This window comes from Anser cygnoides, chromosome 17, assembly GCF_040182565.1.
Source record: "Anser cygnoides isolate HZ-2024a breed goose chromosome 17, Taihu_goose_T2T_genome, whole genome shotgun sequence".
Taxonomy (NCBI): domain Eukaryota; kingdom Metazoa; phylum Chordata; class Aves; order Anseriformes; family Anatidae; genus Anser; species Anser cygnoides.
This window is the reverse complement of record NC_089889.1, coordinates 10974277-10997479: the sequence shown is the minus strand read 5'-3', so window position 1 is coordinate 10997479 and position 23203 is coordinate 10974277. Positions and strand designations below refer to the sequence as shown.

General features: G+C 45.6%; 2 protein-coding genes across 14 annotated transcripts in view; both read left to right on the top strand.

Annotated features, from left to right (window-relative positions):
* The window catches only part of DEPDC5 (DEP domain containing 5, GATOR1 subcomplex subunit), a 47760-nt gene extending 44107 nt beyond the window's left edge, over window positions 1-3653 (top strand). For 11 of the 13 annotated variants that reach the window (XM_066978876.1, XM_066978872.1, XM_066978875.1 and 8 more), the window contains 3 exons: window positions 59-119; window positions 1164-1246; window positions 2127-2921. In XM_066978876.1, coding sequence (XP_066834977.1) covers window positions 59-119; window positions 1164-1246; window positions 2127-2422 — 440 coding nt within the window. In that variant the 3' untranslated portion in view covers window positions 2423-2921. Of the gene's footprint in view, window positions 1-58; window positions 120-1163; window positions 1247-1793; window positions 1871-2126; window positions 2922-2945 lie in introns of those variants that run through there. The other 2 variants (XR_010825507.1, XR_010825506.1) reach the window with 2 other exon arrangements.
* A 152-nt stretch (window positions 3654-3805) lies between these two features.
* On the top strand, window positions 3806-12008 carry ANHX (anomalous homeobox). The gene is made up of 7 exons (XM_066978888.1): window positions 3806-4792; window positions 5113-5237; window positions 5484-5607; window positions 6981-7167; window positions 8098-8230; window positions 8496-8794; window positions 9491-12008. Exons 1-7 carry the CDS (start codon window positions 4544-4546, stop codon window positions 9643-9645), a joined length of 1272 nt encoding a protein of 423 aa, XP_066834989.1. The 5' UTR covers window positions 3806-4543; the 3' UTR covers window positions 9646-12008.
* The last annotated feature ends 11195 nt before the right edge of the window (window positions 12009-23203 follow it).

Sequence of the window (23203 nt, the reverse complement as noted above, 5' to 3'; positions counted from 1 at the left end):
TTTGAAAAAGAAAGAAATAAAGTGGATTTGCTAGGTAACTGTTACCTTTTTGCTTCAGGCTTTGAACCAGAGACATACTGGGACCGTATGCACCTCCTCCAGGAAGCAATAGCATACAGGTATGTATGGAGCAGAATGACTGAAAGGTTCCTCTCTCCATGGATAAGATAGGATGAGGTCCAGGAGTGATGCTGAACTGTCACTCCTGGGTCACCTGGGCTCTGTACAGTCTACCTCTCTGCAGTCTGCTTGCCAGTTATTGGATTAAAATATAACTAGAATGTCTGGAAGTGCCCCTGTTGGGTACAGGGGACAGGTATATAGAGTTTCAGCCTGTCACCAGCAGACCATGTCTAGTCTTATGGAGGACATTGGCTTTGAAAAGTGCACCGTTCGTCGAAGTTAGAAGCAGATAGACTGCAAATAGATTTCTCTGTGAGTAAGGACAGTTATTTCCTTCATGTGTATTTAACATAGTCTTGAACTAGATGATGCCCCATGACTGACAAAAGACTGGGATACGAGCTATACATAGAAGGTTGAGCACAGCGAAGAAGGAATTATGGCAAGCTTTCAACACTGTCTAGCCTTAACCCACTGTGCTTGAACTACCAGTTTGTTTCACAGTGTTGCTACCGGGGCCTCTTTCATGATAGAGAGACTGCATTTTGTAACGGTGTTTATTTTGGGAATATGGATTCATTAGCTTAGAAAGCAGGAGAGGAAGAAACATTCTCCAAATAGCAAAGAACTGTCAGGTGAGCTGCTCAAAGTTCTGTATGTAATGTTTTCCAGCGTGAACAAAATGATCTTACAGTTTGAGATATATCCAAGGAACATCTTTCTTGACTATTGCTCTTCCCTTATTTGTATGCAGCTGCTTCATTTTGCCAGAGACTGCTCCATGCCCTCCCAAACTGAGCTACAGGCTCTTGTTTCTGACACCTGTAAGGACAGCGTGGAGTTACAAGTTTTCACATTGTACCTAGCAGAGGCAGAGAACTTTTGGAGAGGCTCAGCTCTCTTCCTTCCCCCTTGCCCTCAAGAGGGGGAATGGTGTAAAACTTTCTTTTGTGCCCCTGCTTTGGGCTGAAGGAATTATAGCTGGAGTGGCTCTCTTTATTTTATTTTTTTTTTTATTTCCTTGGTGTTTGTTTCTTCAGATTCGGATTTGTGCAAGATAAATACTCGGCTTCTGCATTCAACTTTCCAGCTGAGAACAAGCCCCAGTATATTCATGTCACAGGTAAGCAATACTTGGCAGGCACTGGGGGCGAGGTGGAGGCTGTTATAAACAAAAGAACCATTTTACATGCACTTTGTGTTTTGTCAGTGACGTTTGTCCTCATTACGTCCCTAGTCAGAAGACAAGTAGCTGTATCAGCCAACACAAACCAGAAAACTGGCAAGATGGAATGAAAAGCACAAAGTGTTGCTGCTAATGAATGGCACTGGTTTGAAATCTTGCCTTATGGTGTCTCTGAAACTTTTTACTTCCAGGAGATGAAGAAATAATAAGTCAGAGTTTATTCCAAGTGCAGTATAAACAAATGTGCATCCAGCATCTAGCAGCTAGTAGGGAAAGGGAATGGGAGAAGTCAGTGCTGTGCTCTTGAGCTTAAGGTCAGCTGTAGATGCCTCTCTACCTGTATGCACTGTGTGGGAAATGGATAAAGCATTTAGGATCTACTTGCTCATGTTATTTTTCTTCATAAATGTTGGTGATCTGTCAGCACTTTTAACTAAAATACATGCATAGCGTATTACGTTAAAATAACTAACTACATTCACAGGTGTTGCTGAGACACGAAGGCAATGATGAGAAAAGAGCATCTGGAAGATTACAGGAGAGAATGGAAATTGATGTAAGGTTAGAAAGATAGATTAGAGCCTACCCCTTTGCTTCGTTTACTTCTACCAAGAGAAAGGCAAGGCTAAGTGCTCTCTCCCAGTGCTGTAATTTGCGGGAAGAAATAGCATGTGAAAGGAAAAATGTATTCCATTTTATCTTGCTAAAAGGCAATGGCAGGGAACTCAATCCATTTTCCTTTTCAGGATGTAACATCAGCTACCAGTTATAGGGACTCAGGTCTGCCTAAGGCTAAAGTTCTGTCTGTTTCCTTCAGGGACGGTGTTTCTGCAGCTGCCATATTCAAAGCGGAAATTTTCTTGTGGGCAGCAGCGACGCCGGCGCAACTCCACTAGCTCCACCAACCAGAACATGTTTTGTGAAGAGCGCATTGGCTACAACTGGGCCTACAACACCATGCTGACAAAAACGTGGCGGTCCAGTGCCACTGGGGATGAGAAATTTGCTGATCGGTTGCTGAAAGACTTTACAGATTTTTGCTGGAACAAAGATAGCCGGCTTGTGTTATTCTGGACTGACTGCCTAGATAAGATGCACGCTAGTGCTCCGTGAAATAGGGTTGTATCTCTTAAGGAGACAGCTAGAAGCTTTACCTTGTGGCAAGGAAATAGAGGGGGAGAATGACTGGAGAAGAGCCTCTCTGTTGGATTTATTTTGAGGCTCCAAGGGGACCTGATCAATACTGCTGTTGATATTCAACAGAATTTGGTTAGGCCCTTGGAAAAAGAACCTGAGCTCTTGGCTTGCCAGTACGTATCACTTGACCTCAGGTTGGTATCAAGTAGCTCCTGTCCTTGATTGCCAAAACTTCGGTTAGAGCAGGGAGAGTGCAAATGGTTTGCAAGGGCAGTTAGATTCAGCACCGTGTGGTGGTAGCAGCTTGTCGTCATTGGAAATGACGGGTGCTCTTTGCATCTGCCATGCCCAACTGCAGCCTTTATCTTTCCCTTTTGAGGTATACCTGGTTGTGTGAATATGTATGATAAAATGTGAAGAGATGCCTGTTAAATTTCATACATGTAAATAAGTAAAAATACAGAAAACCAAGTGACCTGATGTTTTGTTGTAACTCCAGACAGCAGGACAGAACTGGGGAGTAAAGGAGAACATCACCAAAAGGAAACACTGCTTCTTAAGTCCTGCATGATAACAAAATGCTCAGAGTCCAGTGGTGGGACTTCATCCTCTCCAGCACAGGGTGTAGAACGGTGTCACACAGCAGGAGCAAGGAGGCAGTTACCATCCTGCTAGGCTGGCATCCGAGCCAAAGGAGGATTCACAGGCAACTGAGGGAAGGAAAAGGGGGATTCTGATTTTAAGATGTCTGTATGCAGCGAAACGCAGATGCCTGCAGTCAAATACGCAGTCTTTGTCTTTACAGAGAAAGGTAGCATACGTCCCATGGAGCCAGATACTGAAATGTGGATTTGGGGTGGGTTTGGGGCCTGCGGCTGGCAGCACGGTGTGTGGGTGGTGGTTCATTCCTGCTGCACAGCGGTTGCTGCTGCTGGCAGTGCTCCTGGCTGTGCTCGCTGTAGCAGAGTCAGCAGAGGGCTGGCACATTCACACTGCTGTTCAGACTTGATTCAAGGAAAATCATGGCTGCTTCAGTTTTGGCTCATCTCATGGAATGACTCATCTGTTATTAGATGGGACCCACCTAGAAAAGATGGGTTTGAGTTGCATTCCTCTTTCAGTTCCTTCAAGTGTGTGAAAATTATCCGGGCATGTCTGATCCCCATTAACATCTTGAGGAAAAAAAAAAAAAAAAAAAAAAAAGAAACCCTCCTATAAAAATATCTTGCTGCCCTCTATTCTACCCCCACTTCACTAACTTCACTATGAGCACGTAGTTGTGCGGGCAGCTGTGGCTTTGTCAAAGCGAGTGCTGGGGGAGAGAGGGAAGTGGAGGGGGAGACCGGGCCTGGGGCCCTCGAGGTCAGCGGGGTCCTGGAGGCTCTCCCCGCCTGCGGGAGGCCGGCCCCAGGTGAGCCTCCCCCTGCCTGCGCGGGGAGGCTGACAGCAGGGGAGGCTCCTCCGGGCCCGGCCTGCAGATAGCGGGGCCTGGCGCCTTGCAGCGGGAGGCAGGGGCCGCCACTCGCTCCCCACCACCTCGGGAGGGCGCAGGGGTGTCCCTGCTCCTCGCCCTGCTCCTCAAGCTCGCAGGTATTTAACAACTTTTCCCCCCTGGCCCGGAGGATGGGGGCACGGGGGCATCGTGCCGGTCTCCTTTCCCCAAGGAAAACGGGGCGAAAACAGCCCCGATGGTCCGAGTTAGGCTGTGCTGTAATGCCTGGCCTTGTTTTGGAGAACACCCTGCTTTGTTTCCCCAGAATGGCTCCGGGCTTCAGCTGTAGCAGTCTCAGTGCTCCCTGTCGAAGCTTGGAGGGGGGTGCCCAATTTGAGGATGGGGATTAGAGCAGGGACCTGGGGGCAGTGGAGAGCTGTCAACACTCCCAGCACCCTGGCGTGCACCACAAGTAAGAGCTGAGCAGGAGCAGCGTAGAGTCTGGCTTCCTACAGCCCTCCTGCGCTGGCCTCCGAGAGGGTTTTGGTTTTTTATTTTTTTTATTTTTTTATGCATACCATAGGAGCTAAAAGTAAGAGATAATAGTTTTTATCTAACCACAATTTTCTGCATTGCATAGAAAAGGCTTCTAGCAGGACATCAGGATGAAGCGGTTCATGGCCATGTTAAGCAGAAACAAACACAAGGATCCCCCACCCACCAAGCTGCTGGAGCTAGCAGGGCAGCTTTGCCAGGACCTCCAGAGCTCATCCCCTAATCTGGAGAAGCTGGTTGGGGCCATGATGAGATGCAAACAAAAGAAGCATTTTCTCACTAACATCCACGTTGTCCGAGCTTGTGTGTTTGTTCACATCCGTAGCGGGCAGCATGACACAGCCTGCAAGCTCCTGGAGGTAGGGATGTGTTCTTCCTTGCTTCATTGAAACAAAAAGCAGTGCCAGAAAAATAGGGTTTAGAGTTGTTAGGTTTAGAACAGAGGTTCCCAATCTGCAGTGTGTGGGAGCATTTCCAGCTGGTGTCCAGTAGTGGGAGGTGATGTGTGTGGATGGGTTGACCTGAAACCCAGGGTAAGGCCTCTGCTACAGGCAGTTACAATTAAACAGTCAAGGGGAAAAAGGTAACTGGGTTATCGTGCAGTTGGTTGTAGTTTGTGAAAGCAGGATTTTGTTCTGACTACTGTGATAGAGGCTTATAACATACCATTCCGATTTAGTGTTGCAGGGCAGAAGAGAAGGAGGAGCTGGTGCAACTTTGGCATGAGATTCACTACCATAGGGTTATGGAAAAACACCACAGAGATTTTCTGACACCACTGCAGAAATTTCGTTGCAGGAAGAGGTACCATGGCATGGGAGAAAGCAGTTCTTTCTTCTCTGCTGTAATATTTATGTGCAGGGGGTAGAGATTCAGAGGCTGCACATCTCAAAATGACTGCATCTGGGAGCTGGTTTTTTCTTGGGGTTTTGGCCTCATGGGGCAATGTAAGAATATTTCCCTTAAACATGAATGAATCTTTTGGGGTCTTTCCTGATCCTGTTTTCTCGTATGTACAGGAATCCTTATTTTCCTCTCTCTTGTGCACAGGAATCCTCCACCTATTTCCCTTTGTCCTGAGGGCTTGAAAAATCGAAACTATTCAGATGAAGTACGCCAGCAACTGTACAAATTTGCTGCAGAGGTGACAACAAATCCAAACAAGGAACAACGGGTAAGGATATGCTTCTTCCAGTCAAGTGTCCTTGTCACAGAAAAACAGCGTTCTGTGATCAGGGATCTATAGCTGGTTTCATTCTAGATCTGTTTTCAGAAGCCCAGTGGGGCTGGAATTCCCCATATTTGATCTTTCCCTAAAGGTTTCCTTCAAAAAAATAGTAATAATAAAAATTAAAAATAACAAATTAAGTTAATGCTAAGTAACTTTGCTTGCCTTGGACAAAAAGATTAGGGTAAATAAGTTCTTTGCTGGGCTTTTTAGCAGGTCTAATCTTGTAGTGACTGAACACAGGCAGGGAAATAACCATCACTCAGAAGGGCTATATTATAGTGATACGTAGTTCTGATTTGACTGGGTTGTAGCCTATATGCAATTCCATTTTGCTCACCAGAATGTTTGTACTAATTTATCACATTAAACTCATAGAATTTGAGGACAGAAAAAAAAAGGCAGTGTTGATGTATGCAGTTATCTACCTTACCTGAACAGGGACAGATTTATAATGAAAGTGACCTGTGACATGTGAATTTATTCAGTAACTCTTATTTGTTACTATTTTGCAAGGTAAAAGCTTTAGACTTTAAAGTCTGCTCCTGTGGTGCTCAGTTATTCCAATACCCTTCTTACATGATGCAGGATGACCTGGTGAATTGTTCTGCAATGTGAAGATGGTTTATTTCATACCCTTTTCACAAAGCAGCAACAACTTCCAAATTTTCATTAAAAAAAATATAAATTTGAATTGGGAGCATAATGAGATTGACCTTCTGGGACTTAATAGCGCAGGTTATGATAATAATTTGTATGTTAATTTCCCAATACATTCTTCATTTATGTCATCTCATTATTTAACAAGTAGTTTAATACAGCAGAATTTATTTCTGTGAATGTGTTGCAGATGTTTATGCTGCTCAGGGTTTGTGAAAACTACTTAATGTGGTAAATGCATTAATGTTGATGCCATTAGTGTCGTGCAAGTGATGTGAAGCTGTCATTCTGTGGAAAGAGCATACTTTGCTGAGGTTTTTGCAGCATGTTGCGTGTTTAAATATAGCAATATAAAATAACAGTAAATGGTTTCCTTTAACAAACAGATTGTCTAGGAGAGCAGGGTGAAATCTGTTTTCCAGCAACTCTTTTGAGTTTATAAATCGGCCTCCTTAATGGCATCCACATAGACTTATTGGAGACCTAGAGAACAAATGTCTCCGGTGTGTTTGAAAGCTCATTTGTCTGGCTGTCTTTGGAACTGAAGGGAAAGGGCTGACTATTTGGATGTGGTTTACTCTTTTTTTTCTTTTTGATCCCCCCCCCCCCCCCCCCCCCCCCCCCCCCCCCCCCCCCCCCCCGCCCCCCCGGGTTTGCAGGAGAGATTGGCTCAGGACATGAACCTGCAGCCAGCTCAGGTCTATAACTGGTTTGCAAATTATCGACGACGTCAAAAATCCCGTATCCATTGTGAGGAAAAGCTTAACTACTTGTGCCCTGAGGGGACCTTGACACACCATGCAAAGGAGCAGCAGGATAGAGGATCCTACACTCCACAAACTGCAGGTTTGTCTCTTCCTAATGGGCTTGGGATGCGGTCCAGAAAGCTGAAAAGTTTTAAACTTCTTCAGGAAGAGAAGGATATTCCTTCTGCAGAAACAGCATCTATATGCTGAGGGATCAAGTGGCCACTGGAGAACTCTGCTTCAGTGGAGTGCCTCATCGCTTGGCTCGAGGCTGTCACTGTAGGAGGAGCAAGCTTTGACAAGGATTGCGCAAGGGCAGGTGAAAAGATACACTGTTCTCAGAAGGGGCACCAAATGAAAACAAATACATGTCAGGCAGTAGGTTTTAGCTCTCAGCCTCTGGGATCAGGATGTGAATTTGCAGATTGGTCTGGGACCAAAATGATTGCGCTTTGTGTATCAGTCACATCTTTCTTTCAGTGACTGACTAGCAATAATTCACAACTTGCTGTTTTGTCTTTGATCTCAATGATCACCACTGTTAGCAGCATTTACTACTGTCTGTTGAAGAGGATGAAAGAGATGCCGGTGTGTTCACGTAATGATGTTGACACCTGCTTTTTTCTACATGTAGCAGGGATCCAGTGCATCACAATCACAGCACCTTGCCTTCTGCCTGCCTGGCCATTTTCACATTGCTTCTGTCTGTCTTGTAGCCTTCCCAATGCTGGATTGGATGCAGAGTGCCTTTCAAAGCCAACAAATACCGATGGCTTAAAGGAACACAATAATAGCTCATAAACTTTTCCCCAGAACATGAAGGGGATTATTACAATGCAGATAGGTCACTCTGAGCTCCAGTTCACTCCTGTAAAACCCAGTATTTCTGTACCCCTTCACAGAAGCTTGACCAAACTTCAGTCATGGGGAAAAAGAGGGCCTTGCTGCATTTCACAAATTTGACTGTTATTTAATTGCTTTTTGGAGTAACTGTTAGTGTTCCTTTGCCTGCCTGGCCTGTGTTTTTCAGGTGGATCTTATGTAGGCATCAGCTCTGAGCAGACAGGGATAAACCTCATGCCCTGTGACCCAGGGTGGGAGCAGTCAGCTACAGACTTGGATAAGTCTCCAGAAGGAATGTATTTAAAGATGCTGGAATCCAGGTGATGTATGAAAAAGTCTTTACAATAACAGTTCAGAGATGAAGCATCCCTTAAACTTGGTCATGGAACTGACTTCCATTTCAGTTCTCAGGGGACATTATTTAGGGAGTCTTAATGGGAATGGTCCATGTCCAGTTTCAGGCAGGTGGAGCATCTTGTAGTTAATCTCCCACCTGCCAAGGGCAGGAATCAAAGGTTGAGCTGGGGTGTCTCCTCTCTTTGAAAAGCAATATGTCTGGCTAATTTGTTTCCTCCATCACTACAGCTTTATTCAGAGCAGCGCACTGTGCGAAGCAAGGACAAGCAAGGCGTTGATGGCTCACGTCACTGAACAACCCGTAGCTTTTTTCAGTGAGGCTGTGCTGGAACCAGGAACCTGCTTTAACTCTGCCGTCCTGCAGCCCAGAGAAGCAGCAAGCAGTACTGATGCTGGCCCCCAGCTGGATAACTTTGTTGTGTGCTCTTGTGGGTCCCTTATCTTCCCAGGTGAACGTCTGGCCACGTGGCAGGTCCCTTCCAGCACCACAGGAGTCTCTGGCTCCATGTGGACCCCAAATATAGAAGGTTAGTAAAAATGAACCCAGATTATGGCCCGTAAGAGTTTTTCAAGCTTCTCTTCCCTTTGTTGGAAACATGCTTGTTCAATTACATGGCTCTCCCACGTCATGACAAGTGGGAGCAGGGCTTATCTTCAGCTCCCATAATAGCATAGAAAACCTGTTGATTTAAGGTATTGAACCAGACATTCTTGCCTACTATCTTGCTAAGACTGTAACTCCTCCTTAAGATTGTGCTTTTCCAGCAAGGTGGAAAAGCACTTTCTTTTAGCTTTTCCATTGGAGGAGTCCATTCAGCTGCTGTCTGCTCATCTTGCCAGTTAGCAGGGTTCTGGGTTTTTAAACCCCTGACAATTCTTCAGAGGCAAGTGCTGATTGCCTGAGCAGATGCTGGAAGCATGGTGCTCATCTTCAGCAACGCTTTCTCACTTGCCTTTCTTCTTCCTGCTTTTTCTCTCTCCATTTCCGTCCTATCCTGTCTTGTTCAGCATTCCCACCATCTCTTTTCTTGTCCCTGTTCTTCAGAATAGCCTTGATAGGATACTTAACACCTGCTTTTGCTATAGGTCTACAGAATGGAAGGTGCTGTGACTGTTACTTGCACAACCTCTGGTGAATGCACAGCAAAGAGGGGGGGACTAGCTGGGTCAGAGGTTGAGGTCATGTTATCTGTAATTGTCTTTAATACGAACATTTATTTCAGCAGGTATCAGAGCTCCCTTGAGCAGAGTCCCTCAAGGTGGTTTTATTGAGGCCAGTTCAGGAAGAATCATTCGGCAGTCAGATTTAGAGGTTGAAAGCTTCACCCTTAGAGAAGGACAGCTAGGGACCCTGGAGACTATTCTTCCCCACAGGTAAAGGAGTGGAAAGCACAGGGCTTCTCAAAGGCAGGACTAACAATGATGTTGTGAATCTAGCCTTGTCCTGATTCCCCTATTGAAGAGGGCTGCAGAAAGTGTGGTAATGCATCTCGTTCCAGGGGCCTGACTCTACGCTTGTCCTCATCAGATTCTGAAGATATTTTTATCTCTGTGTTGGAAATGGGTGATGCTGCATAAATGTATTTGTGTTTTACAGGTAGTTAGTACAAAGGAGATTCAGGGCCAGCATCACGAACCCCTCTCTTTTAAGCAGGTTTGGCATCTAAGCCATTTGTCTGTTTTTCTTTTTGGCAGAAAATCATAACTTACACTGATCTCTGTGAGAGCTGACCCTGCAGGCTGGGTTGGTAGGGCCTGTACTTAATCCTAAAATAGTTTTTTGTAGCTTCATAACCTCATGACAAGATTATTCCGTAGTGCAAGCTTTCCAAATTGGAAGACAGAAAGACAGTCACTGTTCTGCCTTTTTGTTTTCCACCTGTACCGAATGTTTCAGACAGCAGGTTTTCTCTGGGACTTGAGATAAATTCACAGAATGCAAAACAACAAAAATCCGTGCCATCTTCCATGTGTTACACAACTTCCATCATGTTACATAAAAATAAACACTGCAAAACAGAGATTATAAAGTTCCTTTAATCTGGTGATCTACAAGACAGATCAGGAGTAGTAGTACCATTTTGTAACCCTTTTGCTTGACCCGGTCCAGCATTTGTGCTAGTGTGACACTGTCAATAATGTGTCAAAGAGGTAGGCAGAAGAAGCAGTTTTATTCCAGCTTTACGTATGAGGAAGCAGAGGCAGGGAGAGGCTTTGTGGCTTGTCAAAGCGACAAGGGAAGGCAGTGATTCACTGGAGATAGAGATCAGTAGATTTTTTTTTTTTTTGCCTCCCAGTTAGTTCCCTGCTATAAACATTTCTGTCTTTTACCTCTGTTTCCCAGTTGGCTTGGTGCCTACAGTTGTTCACATTCATGTCAGACTCCCTTCTTGGAATTGCTGGGGTGAACCCAGGTCTAGGTATTGTGAGCCCACCTCAGCCTGTGTTTTGGGATTTGCAGTTTTAAACTGTGGCTAAGGATTATGAAAGACGAGTGAGGAATTGCTGGCAATATTTTGGCTGGATGTAAAATTGCATGTTCTGACTCTAGAGTGAGCTCATGTTTATTTTTAAAGTATGTTCCACCACTAGAAGAAATCTATGGTGAATGTCTCCTTGTTGGGTATGTCAGTTGTGCCAGGAATCCATACACCCTTTATCATGTTCCTGGCAGGGGCAGGACTTGCTGCTTCATCGACACCTTCTGGTGAGGATACAGTTATTTGAACTCTGTTTGTAGACCCTACTTGGTTTAGTGGCCTGGTCCATCTCCCCTCAGAACCTTGAACTCCCCAAAATACCATTCACGCTATGGAACTTAAATCTTTTCAGGAGTGAGTGAGGCTTAGGCTGCAACCTCACCTGGACCTTTTTGCAGTTTCTCTCTAGAGAGCCAGCAGACCTTGGGTGGGAAGTCTTGGGTGAGATCACTGCGCAGTGATGGGCAATGACGGAGGATCACCTCTGTTACCAGGCAGTGCCCTCTAACAGACTTATTGGATTAGAGAGGAGTATTGTGTCACCTGAGTCATCTTTAGCAGTAATGTTGCAATGAGCATCACTCATCTAGGGACTTAAGAAGGAGCCTACAGCTTAATCGGTGAGGCAGATGAGTGGTGTTATCCTGGAAAGACAGGGCAGTGAAACTATCCCTGCTTTGGTGATAAAAGTAAAGCAGACAGAAGGAAATTATTTATCCAGGGTCACCCATCTGGAGTGGACTTCGACTATGACAGTCGCTGCCTCGCCAGTGCCTGTGTCGGTCTGCTTTGTAAGTGCCAGGGTAGAGCTGCAGGTCAGCCGAAGGAACCTTGATCTGCATGTCTCGTTTTAAAGGTGCTCACCTGGAAAGGACTTGCCCTGAAAGCTTATTAGACCAATTTCAGTTTATTTCTTTTATGGGCTTTTTCCAGTTGGTCCTACGCACTTGGGCTGTATCCAAACCTCTCATGCTCCGCAGGGCTGTGAGGTGGGAGTGTGAGGGGGAGCCAGGCTGGGAGCTGACTGTCTCCATCTGCTCCTGCTGCCTGACAGGAGAGTGTGATCCAGCTAGTGAACTGGAGGGCCCGGTGGGGCACCAAACAGATGCTTGCCTCTACAGATAGTGTTGTTTTATCCTCTTCATTCTTCTGGCTGGAACAGGTGGAATGTAGCCCGGCTAATGGTTCATGCAGAATATGGCTCTCCTGTGCCTCACATTTCAAGCAGAAAAGCACACTGAACTCTATAGAGCAAGACAGACTGCGTTTATGAGCCAGCTTATTGATTTAGAAAATACCAGTGCTGAGACGTTCGTTGCAGCTTACCAATTCTTCCTGCATTTTGGAATGCCAGCTCAGTACAGTAGGAATCCTCCTGCCATTAGGCTCACACCCCAGATAACCCCACATGCATGACGCTGGCAGGCAGCAAGTTTCAAATGTGCAAAAGGAGGCTACTTTTTTGCATGTTGCATAATTAAATCACAGAATTTGTTGCTAAGGGTGTTGTGCATGTCAAAGTGTAAGTGGGCAATGAAAAAGGATGAGAGGAATTTGTGGGGGTAGGGGCTGAGTCTGTTTGTCATTAGTAAATGTAACTGCATGAATGCAGCCTCCAGCAGAGGAATCCCAAGACTGATCGCTGAAACCTGGAGGGGATCCCAAGGAAGGGCAACTCGACAAGAAACAACCCTGTTCCTTGTACTTTTTTCCAAAGTTCTGTTAGCTGATTCCTTTGGTCTGGGCTTGTATGGCTATTCATACCCTGGGGTATTCCTGGCCGTGGTATGGGCAGTGTTGTTGGAGTACAGATACAGAGTTGGTGACAAAGGGCATCCCATCGTCGAGTACCCAGTGTCTCCTACTTGGCCCAGTGCCTGCAGACTCTTTTCACACGTTGGCAGAGCCCCTGGAGAGGTGTGGATGGGGAAGCCATGTCCCCGGACTGTCGGCTGATGGCCTTGAAAAGCTGTAGTAGAATTATAGCTAATGTTGTGGCTATGTCTAAAGCCACCTTTGTATGTTTTGACTCTGAGGACCTCTGGTGTTAAAATATGTTCCAGGAGAGAGACATTTTGGTAGACATCTCTTTGTTTATGGAGAATGTTCTAGGGGCATAAGGCAAGTTGCAAATGGAGCTGTCAGTCCTGTATACTGCTGCTGGTCAGGCTAGTCCTCTCATTGCACAATCTGTTTTTTCAGTCTGTGACAATTTGAAGAAATGACACAGGTTTGTAGTCAACAGAACTCATTATCTTTTCAATGAATAGTCTTATCAGCAGCCCCTCTTGTCCTGCTGCCAGACTGCAGTAAGTGGTAAGTAGGGCATAGATACAAATGCATTTGTAAATAATCATATTTTCTTCCAGTTCCCATCAGACTGTGGCTGGCAAGCCTCAGTGCCCACCTGTTTCTGCACCCCGCATGGAAGAAAGCCAAGCCATGGGACAAGGCCAGGTAAGAGAACGCACCTAATGTTCAGAGAAGAGAGCTCAGCCACACACACCTTCCTGCTGTAGCATTCTCACAGGAGATGTGAAATCTCACATCATATATTGTATGAAACATACACGATCTAAGCATATCTTTAGAATCAGTAAGCTTGGCATTCTCTGAGTACCATCCAGCAGATGCTGGGATGCTAGGAGAAGAGGATTTTTTTTGGTTTTGTCACTTTAATTGCTTATCAGACCTTGATTTTACTAAACACGTCATTGCAATGATGGCCAAATCAACCTCTGTAGATCCAAAGTATCATTTAAATTTTGAGCAACGGAGGGTTCACCTAGCACTGTGAAAAACAGAAGATGGGAAGATGGTTTCTTGTGGGTCCTTCCCTTCTGAGAGGTTTTGCAGAATTAGACTCAGCTCTTTGAAACCTGTTAAAATCTTTAATGTAATTTAAATTTGAGTTTGTGTTACTACTGAGGAAAAGAGATTTTGTACACTACTCTCTGAGATGGCTGAGAGTAGTGTACAGAGCAGTGTTGTTATAGGAAATGATAGAAGAAGCAACTTCCCTTCCATGATCAGGATTCAAACTGTATGCCTTCTTTTGGTGCTTTTAAAGCAGCAGAGAATAGAAACTAGAAATGTTCTGCTTTCAAGGGAATGGGAGCACATCTATGAATTAACTGTTACTTAAAAATAGGACTCAAGAAAGCCCTATCTAAACTGTAGCTTAAGCTATTCGTTAAGTTTATTTTTTGGCTTCAAATCTATTGGTCTAGCAACGAGTTAGCATCCATTTCTGTTTCTCTTGCGATGTCAGCTGCTGGAGAAAACCTTTCTGAAAGAGATTTTGAAAAGCAGGAGACCATATCTGCTGGCCTCATTATGGGAAGCGGCTGCAGCTCTCAGGGCAGTAACAGAACCTCTTTTGAGCCTTTGAAAGCATCAATATAAAGATCTGTATCTTGGAAAGTGGCCTTTTTACCAGCCATAATGGGAGCCAGATGAGTAGGAAAGCTTTGGGCATTAATAATGAATGAGCCTTTTCTAAGATTTCTAGAGTATGCAGTCTCTGTAGCTAGTGTTTTCCTCTTGCTATTTTGGATTTAGGCACTGATTTTGTAATTGCATAGAAACATGACACTAGGTGCAATATGGTATGGGGAACAAGATACTATGTGATGCCTGCAGATGTCAGAAGGCAACATCTTCAAATCTTTGTAATAGTTATTCAGTTCAGGAATTCAGAAGAGTAATTTTTTTTTTGCAAATTTTAATGTGTGCTGTAGGAAAAGGAAGAGCTTGAATGGGTAAATGTTTTTACAACGTTCCACAGGCTTCCTGGGTGTGCTTCTTCTTACAGGATCACCTTTCCCTGGGCTTGTCGCAGGGATATGTGGATATTTGGTTCCCATGTCTGAACCACAGCTGTACAGTGCCTGTACCACACATGACTTTCAATTTGTTCTTTGTGGGTCATATATCCCATCAAAATTAAAAGGAGAGTAAAACAAAACAACAACAAAAACCAGTTAACCGATTTTGGAGATGTTCCTTTCCCTTCATGAATAGAACTCCCTTGTCCAGGTGATCATTCCCTTCTTAATTAGTTCATCCTGGTTTTGCCCTCCGTTGTTTACTTGCTTTTATAGAAGCTAGTGTTTTGGGCAGAAGGAAGGCAGTTGCTTTTCTCTGAATTATGAAGGGTCGAATTGCACACAGATTGTGCTTGCCATTTTTACACCCATGCCCTGTGCAGATGGATTACTCCACCTGAACTTAGAGGGGGATGAAGACTTTGTCACTTCACGCGCACAGCCTTCACTACTGACATTCCCTCCCTTCTCACAGTCTTGTGCCACCGTACATCTGCCCTAAAGAGCTCTTCCACACTGAGCAAATGTGTCATTAAAGGTCATATGTGGTGAAGCTTTCATTCTTCTGCTGTGTCTTTCAGGTGCTGGAGGATCCAGTGGATCCAGTTGGTGACCCATTAACCGATGATACATTCTGGGCAGCACGGCTGCTCTTTGAATTCTCAGCTGGGGGACAAATGTGACCTGCCTACAGCAATGCTCAATGTGGTCTGCACTTCTCCAGGAAACACCCTGTTCTTTCCTGTTTTTCTCTCACTATTTTTTTTTAATGAATGAGGAGTTTGACATGGAGTTGAGGAACAGAAATAATGAGGTAGATGGATGAAGGCCTTTTCTAATAGTTATGAAGTTGGTTTTAGTTTTATGAAGAATTTTGTTATAGGTATACAGGTAAGGTATACAGGTATACAGGTATAGGTATACAAAGGTATATTGTGGATTGTAGGTTTTCACTAGAGCAGTCTGAAGCTGCTCTGTAAACGTTAAAATATCAGGTCACTGATTCTGTGGCAGTTGCATAGTTCTACCTATAGCACTGGTCAGGTGAGAGTCCTTCATTACACCATGAAGGTACGTGAAACTCTACTCAGAAGGAATAAAATCTTAGTTACATTGCCCAACAGTTGGATACTGGATATGAGATAAAGGTTATCTCAGGCATGGAAAATAAGGACTCAGCTAAGTGCTGGTAAAACACTGCTGTTCCTCATCTCTGCACTTGTGTTGTGCTGCTGGGCATCACTTTGAAATGTTCCATGCTCTGTAGTGCTGTGGGTGACACAGACTGGAGCATGGCAGAAATTACAGTGCTAGAGTTGCAGGACTGGAGGGGGGGCATACAAGTGCATTGGTAGCTAACGCTGCCTGCATCTGATTGCCAGCAAAAGGTGGATAAATGGAGAGGGTGGGAGCCTCTTGATCCGTTTCAGTGTCCTGATCGGGATGGGCTGAAACTGCACAGGCCATTGTGTCACCCTTCAGGTGGTCTGCGGCAGTGTGATGCGCAGCAGCAGCAGGTGAGCGCATCCTATTTGCCCTGCAACGCAGTGTGAGCTGTGCGAACTGTTTCCTGCACACTGTAGTTAGGTGTCTTTGAGCAGGGGCTAACGCTGTATTTGGCTGAAGGCTACTTACTCCAGGGGGTTAGGCAGTTCCAGCTGCAACCCACTTGGGGTATGTGCGCAACTCTGTGCTTTTTGCCCAGTGCTTTCCCGTGTTTAACCCAGCCTAGAGGCCTCCTGTCGCACTCACTGCCTTGTGCTGCTCACAGATCAGGAGCCCTGTTCCTTTTCTTTCGCTTTCAGACTAAAAAGCAGAATTGTGTATGAGTAGCAAAGCGGGCTTTTGATGCAGGTTTAAAATTTCTGCTGTAAGTCATCGGGCAGCCTTTTGGGTACTTTCTGTAACTATTGCTGGTATTTTTTAAATAGCAAGGTATTTTGAAAGAGGTAATCTTTGTCAAATGTACTGCCCTGAGATGAACAAAGTAGATGCCTCCAGAACTGTTTGTAATAGTTATCAAATAAAGGTTATGAATGACTCTTTCTCAAAGGGTTCATTTTCAAGGTAAGGGTATGAGGTGATTATTCACACACGGTATTTCTTAAACCCCCCAGCACTCGGGCTGTGACCCTGATACTTCTAGCGCTCATTTCTCCGGATCTGGCATAAAATGCCCTTTTCTTGGTGGATGCTTTGTGCTCAGAACACTGGTGAGGGAAATGCTTATATATACGTTCACACTTTATCTCCTTAAACAATGGGGCTTTGCGCGAACCGGGGCTGGAACGCGGGGCGGAAAGGCGCCGTCACTGCGCTGGGCGACCTCAACCCGTGAGGGCTGTGCTATCCCAGCCCTCCCAGCCCCGCTGGGCTGCCTCCCTTTTAACGCTCTGTCCCTCGCCACCCCGCCCCTGCACTGCAGCTGGGCCTCCCGGCTCCGCCGCCGCCGCTCCCCGTCCGCTCGCGCCAAGCCGGGGCTCGCTGAGGAACCCTCAGCCCGCCGCCATGGCGGCCGCGGGCCGGCTTCCCGCTTCCTCTCCATTGGCCCCCCTGCCCGCCGCGCCCGTAGCAACAGCGACAAATTTATCTCCCCGCCTCCTGATTGGCTGCCGCCTCCCGCCGAGCCATAGCAACAGCGGAGCGGGCGCGTGGCGCCTCAGAGGGCGCGCGGCGACCGTTGGCGGCAGGGGCGGGGCGGGGGGGGAGGGGTTGGGCAGCGAGCGGGGCCGCCCCGGCTGAGGGGACGGCGGGGCCGGGGCTGGGGCTGGTCAGGGCTGGCCGGAGGTGCTGGCGCCATCCCAGCCACGCCGAGTAAAATCCGTCCCCTAGGGCTTGGCGCTGCGGTGGGCGAGAGCTGCGGCTTCTCTGCTTGCCTGTGGCAGAAAGAGTAAGGCGCGGCCGTGCGCCAAGCAGCGAGGCGGCTGGCGTGCTGAGGGAGCCCCCGTGAGCAGCCCTCACACGGCATCCTGACAGACTTTTGTGCGGGGTGCCGCATAAGGTACTTTGTTTCTCCCCGCTAATGACAGGGCATGTCACTGCCGTTATTATGACTGAGCTAGTCAATCGTATATTAGAATACATGCGGATGAAAGCCTGTGTTTTATGCTTCCCTGCTGTTGAAGATTGATATATTCAAGTACAGGAGCTCTTACAAATACAGCTCCTCTCACAAGGAGACATGTTTTCAGTTGCTTTCAGATACGTAGTGCTGTTTTCTGTCAGGAAGATGATGCAGATTAGATGAACATTTCTCCACCTGTACAGAAACTTTAGACACCTGTCACAGTTTAATAATTCGTTTTCTAAAGAAACAGCCCATGCAGGTATTTTGGGTTTGGAGATAACTGACCTTTGTTCTACTGCCTTAACAATACCACTGTCCTTAGGCCTTTTTAAGTTTTTAAATAGTTCAAGAACACAGGTGTTTTGACTGTTTAATTTTAAAGAGGTGTCACTCCAGCACCATTCCTAAGGAGTGCTAGAACAAGTACCCTCACCAAACTTAACTCTGAGCCAGGCTTTGCAGCTGAAGCAGAATAACAGCTTTTTCTCATACTTCATTTAATGAGTTTCATTTCCAGATTTGGCACAGTTGCTCTCTGGAGGACAATTGAATTTTCTAGGTCATTTCCCAGATGAAATAACTTATTATTTCTTTGTAAACTTATATTAGATGATTCAAAGTTTGATAAGTGAAATCCAGCAAATTAAAAGCATTTCTTTAAGAGATGTAAAGCCACGTGGATGAAGTACAGTGTATTCTAGCCCACCAGCATCTTTGCCACATACCACCTGGGTACAGAATCGGCACAGAACACTTGAGGAGTTAGTTGCATTTGGATGAGGATTTGCCAGCTGTACCTGCAGGTGATCTTACAGAATCTGACCAACCAGAGTTACAGGTAGCTGAGCAGAGTTCAGAGGTAGGCTGCTGCTTCCTCACCTGTCAGCAAGCACAGGCTGGATGTATAGCCATGTGGCAAAGGAATCTCTGCTGAGCACTGGTGCCACTTAGCATCTGGCCTCCTCTGCCTGTGGGGCTGGGTGGAGTTGGTCCTTTGAGGGACAGTGGGGTTCTTCACATTGTATTTACACCGTGCCATCATTTGAATTGTTCAGTTTGCGTATCACCTTGTTCTTATTTCCTAGTTGTGATCTGCATCCCCATCATGATCCGGATTGCCTATTCTGCCATATGTAGCGAGCTCTGGATGTGTTTATGTTGTTCTTCTGTGGAGCTGTAATTAGAAGTACTCTGAGCATGTGACTGACCTTCCCTGAACTGAATGTGCTGTACCTGCTGTTGTCATTCCTCCTCCTCCTCAACATGGCATGCCCTAGCAAAGAAAGGAGCTTGCCCTAGATAGAAATAACAAAGATATTTTTAATTTCAAAATTCATAAAAGGGCCCAAAGGACAGTGCTCGCATGTGCTAATTGGTCGCAGAAAGGGGATGGAGATCTGGGAGCATTTTCAGAAGTTCTGTTAATCAGCGGCCTCAGAGGTGAGGACACCATCCCAGTGGGCAGCTTTCCTCTTGGCACTTTGGCGAACGGGCCCAAAGCCTGGTGAGGTCAGACTGAGCTGATGCCTGTCAGCAGTTCTGAGCTACAAATGTGGTATGAAAGTTGCAGCACAGAGGACCTGTGTGGCAGCTGCCTGTGAATGACTTCTCTGAACTAATCCACTACAGCGCTAATGAGGATTAATGACATGAGCAGTAGATTTCCCCGCTCTCATCCCCCTTGACAGCCCCTGCCTGCTCTCATAGTTACTGAATGGGCTCATCCGAGGCCCACAAACATCAGGAGAGCCAGCTTCAAGGCCAGTAATTTCAGGAAGTCTCTTCTGGATGCCTGGCTCAACTTGCTTAGGGCCTCGTTTTCAGAGGAAGTGAGCACTTACGCAGAGGCTCAAGTAGGGCACCCAGAGTAAGAGGCCACTTTTGCAAATGTTGGCAAAGGCATTATGTTTTATCTCTGCACTCCATTAGTCTTATCCCCAAAGTCTTTTGTGTTATGCTCTGCAGTGAAAGGTCATTGTTTCAGATCAATCATTTTCAGTAGGATTTAATCCATTTTTATGTCAAAATAATCCACTTTGGTAAAGTTTGAAGAAGAGTAAAATTCATTTGTTGAGAAAGATCTGGGCTTATTTTTGAAATGTGTTTGCTGATGCTGAATCTGAATTGTGTATGATGAGGTGTCTTGGGGGGGGGTTCCAGAAGTGATGGGCATCTGAATTCTGATCTTATCTCTAGGTTGCAAATGATCAGCACCTCTGAAAAGCCCAGGGATTTAGCAGGATTTTTATTTATTTATTTATTTTTGACTTTCAGCATTTATTTAGTATAGGAGCCTTTTATCTTTCAAGTGTAGGGCCTTTTTTCAGTATGGTGCTGTGGTGAAGGCTTCTGATAAGCAGGCTTTTTCATGTTTCCCTGTTTATGCTTGTAAATTCTGCTTACTTCCCTTTACGTAAAGGACAAAAAGACATTCTTGTATCTGCATAGGACTGGCAAAAACTGTAGTCTGAAGCAGCTCATGAAGAGTTAAAGCTGCTTTCAGTTAGCTCCTGTGTTCTTGCCACTTACAGAAACCCCCACAACTGAGCATGCTTCAGCCTCCTGTGCATATCCCTGAATCATTCTGGCAAGTAAAAACACTGCCATAATCTTTTATTCAGACATAGTGCTCATTCTTCACTGGACTCTGAAATGAGCAAATGCTTGGAAATAGCACATTTTGCCAGAGAGTTCTGAGGATTTATCAACTCGCGTCTGCACAGGGTTTTGAACATGCAAAAGGCTGCTGAGTATGAATGCTGAGTGATACTAAAGACACTACCAAAAAATAGGTTTGGGTTAACCTCTCCCTTGAGGGCATGAGAGTTTCAGAGGTTTTGTACAAATTGCTGCTCTTTTGTTTTAGGGCTCTCCTGTTGGTGAATAGATGCACAATATACCACAATTCACAACGTGAACCCCATTGCTTCTGAGCAGCACTAAGGCGGCGTAATCTTTCTCTCTTCATTCTGGCTTTTACCTTTGAGTTACGAGGTAGGTTCTGTGAGAATGATTGAAGATTAATATGAAATTGAAATATGACAAGTAGTAGAATATTTTTACACACACTGTGACAGCCTAGAGGGTTCTGTTGCTTGTTAAACTGTGGTGTATGGTTTGGCCAGAAATATATCATTGAAATTATAGTCTCTTGTGGTTTGGGAAAGAATCATCACACTTCAGCTACACCCACTCGTATCTTTTCCTCTGATCTTGTCATTGGTTACACCACCTTCCCTCCCTGATGTGCACTTATCTCACTTCATTGCGGGGATGTGCTGCCAGGCTTCTAACAATAAAAAATATGGATAGTCCTGAGCCTGTGAAACAATCTGTCCTTACAGCACTATTTGAACATCGTGCCCCCATGTAAGTGCCAGTCCCACCATTTCCAAGATCAGATGCCCACAGATTCTCCATCTTTGCCTACCGTCCCCATCTCTACTGCTTTTACTGTGCTGGGGAAGCCGGTTAAACTCCCACTTCAGTGGAGTTGCCTCTGCTCTCTCAGTTTTTCAGTGTCTTGTCCCCAAGGCTGTATCATTTAGCAGTTCCCTAAATAAAACATTCCCATGCTGCAGAAGAGAGGGGAGATGACTTGCTGCAGGAACGAGGTGGATGTTAGTGGCAGGGACGTTACAGTACCACTGCTTTAGTTCTGTGTGTCTCGGGAAGAGTGCATTCAAAAGGCGTGTGCTCCCCCCTGCTACTGAGCAACCAAAGGGGGAGGCTTTGGGCAGCGGTGTAGGGCCTGGAAGGCTCTGGTACGCTGTCTGGTCGTTCCCCCATCACGTTTCCTTTTCATCAGCGTGCCCTGTAGCTCAGTCCCCTCAGCTAAGCATCAGCCCTGGGAGACTCCCTCCGAGACGGCTTTGCTGTCCCCGGTGCCCCTGCGCGGAGCCGCGCAGTGAACTGGAACGGCATTTCAGCAGGGAGCTATTTGCGGAACGTCGGTGCTGCCCAATAATCAGATATGCCTGTGGAGCGGAGCCACTGCCTTAGGTCATGGTGCAATTTGCAGTGCCATAAGTTTCTCCATCTACAAATTGTTGCAGGGTGTGGTCACTGTGCCAACAGCTCTAAATCCTGCCTCGTGGGAGCGGTATTCCTGAGCTCGTCTGGGATCGCGGGGCTCTGCAACACCATGCCTGATGCCTGGTATCTGAGCTTAGCAGGGGAGACAGAGCTGGGCAGTGTTCGGCACTACATTCAGCACTCCAGTAAAAGGACTGCTGACATTTCCATTTCTATTTATTTTTTGTAACCCAGTTTACAAATACCGCAGCAGAAATAAAATAGCAGAAATAAAGCTCTTTGCCTGAGCTCTAATTTGTTTGCATTTGTACCTTTGTAGATCCTGGGAGCCACTGCTGCAGCTGAAGATCAGAACACTAGACGCTGTCCACACAGGAGAATATAGGTACTCTCCCCCAGACCTTGTATGTCTGAAATGCAATCTCGTCACTTTCTTTAGGTTAAGGGCAGGCTCTAGGGATGCTACGTACAAGGTTGCCTTATTTTAGCAGGTTTCCTTGCAAGTGTTGGATTTAGACATGTATCTGATTTTAGAGCAATGATGTTACAAATCACCTTGTGGATTCAATGTTAAGAGGTTTTGAGATGCTTTAGACTCAGAAATAGCCGTTATACAGATGCTTCAATTCAAAAAAAGAATGTTTTTGTGCATGTGTGGATATATCCACATATGTTTGGTGGATTAATGCACATTCTTTGGTTCAGTGGGTGAATAACTGGTTTTAAAAATACTTGTGATCGGTTTCCCTTGGGAATCTGAAACTGCTGCACCAGACTCGATTTTGTAGACCCTACAAATTTTCAGAGCTGTTGGAACACTTTGTGGGCTGACTAATCTCTGCTGAGGAGTTACTCTGAACTGCAGAGTTTCCAAATTGGAGAACTGGACTGGGGATTTTGGATTGGCCCATCTCTTACTATTCTTGCATGTTTCATGTTAAAATCTGTATTTTAACTTTGAATCATACCTTTTCAAGAACGTGCTCCTGTTTTCTTTAGATAAAAGACCTTTATACTTTGGTAAATTCAATGTTTTGCGTTCAAATTAAAAGTGTTGCATCCATTGTGAAAATGAATTGGGTTGATATATGTGGGATCCATTCAGTTAAGGTTTTATATGTCTCTGCCTTCTCTTAGAAAAAGTAAGAATAAAATTAAGTTAGGAAAAAGGCACTATTCAGCTTGCATCTGTGTATGTACAACCGTGTACTTCATAGTACTGCAGGAGCTGTTTCCTTGTTCTGGCAATCGGCTTACAATCCCCTACATGTGCCTTTCATCTTCATACTTTACTACATATAGCTAACACTTGTTTTTATCAATATTTATTAATCTCCTTAAAAATTAGCAACAGGATTTCTTTGAAACATTCCTCCGGTCCCTTTTAAAACCCAACTGCAGCATTTATCTTAAATGACAGTGACACTCGACTGGCTCAAGCTGCCCAAAGCACGGGCAGAGTTGGGGCTGCCCCTGGCGCTACTCCGCTGCAGCAGCACCGACGCTAAGCGGAGAGCAGCAGTGGCG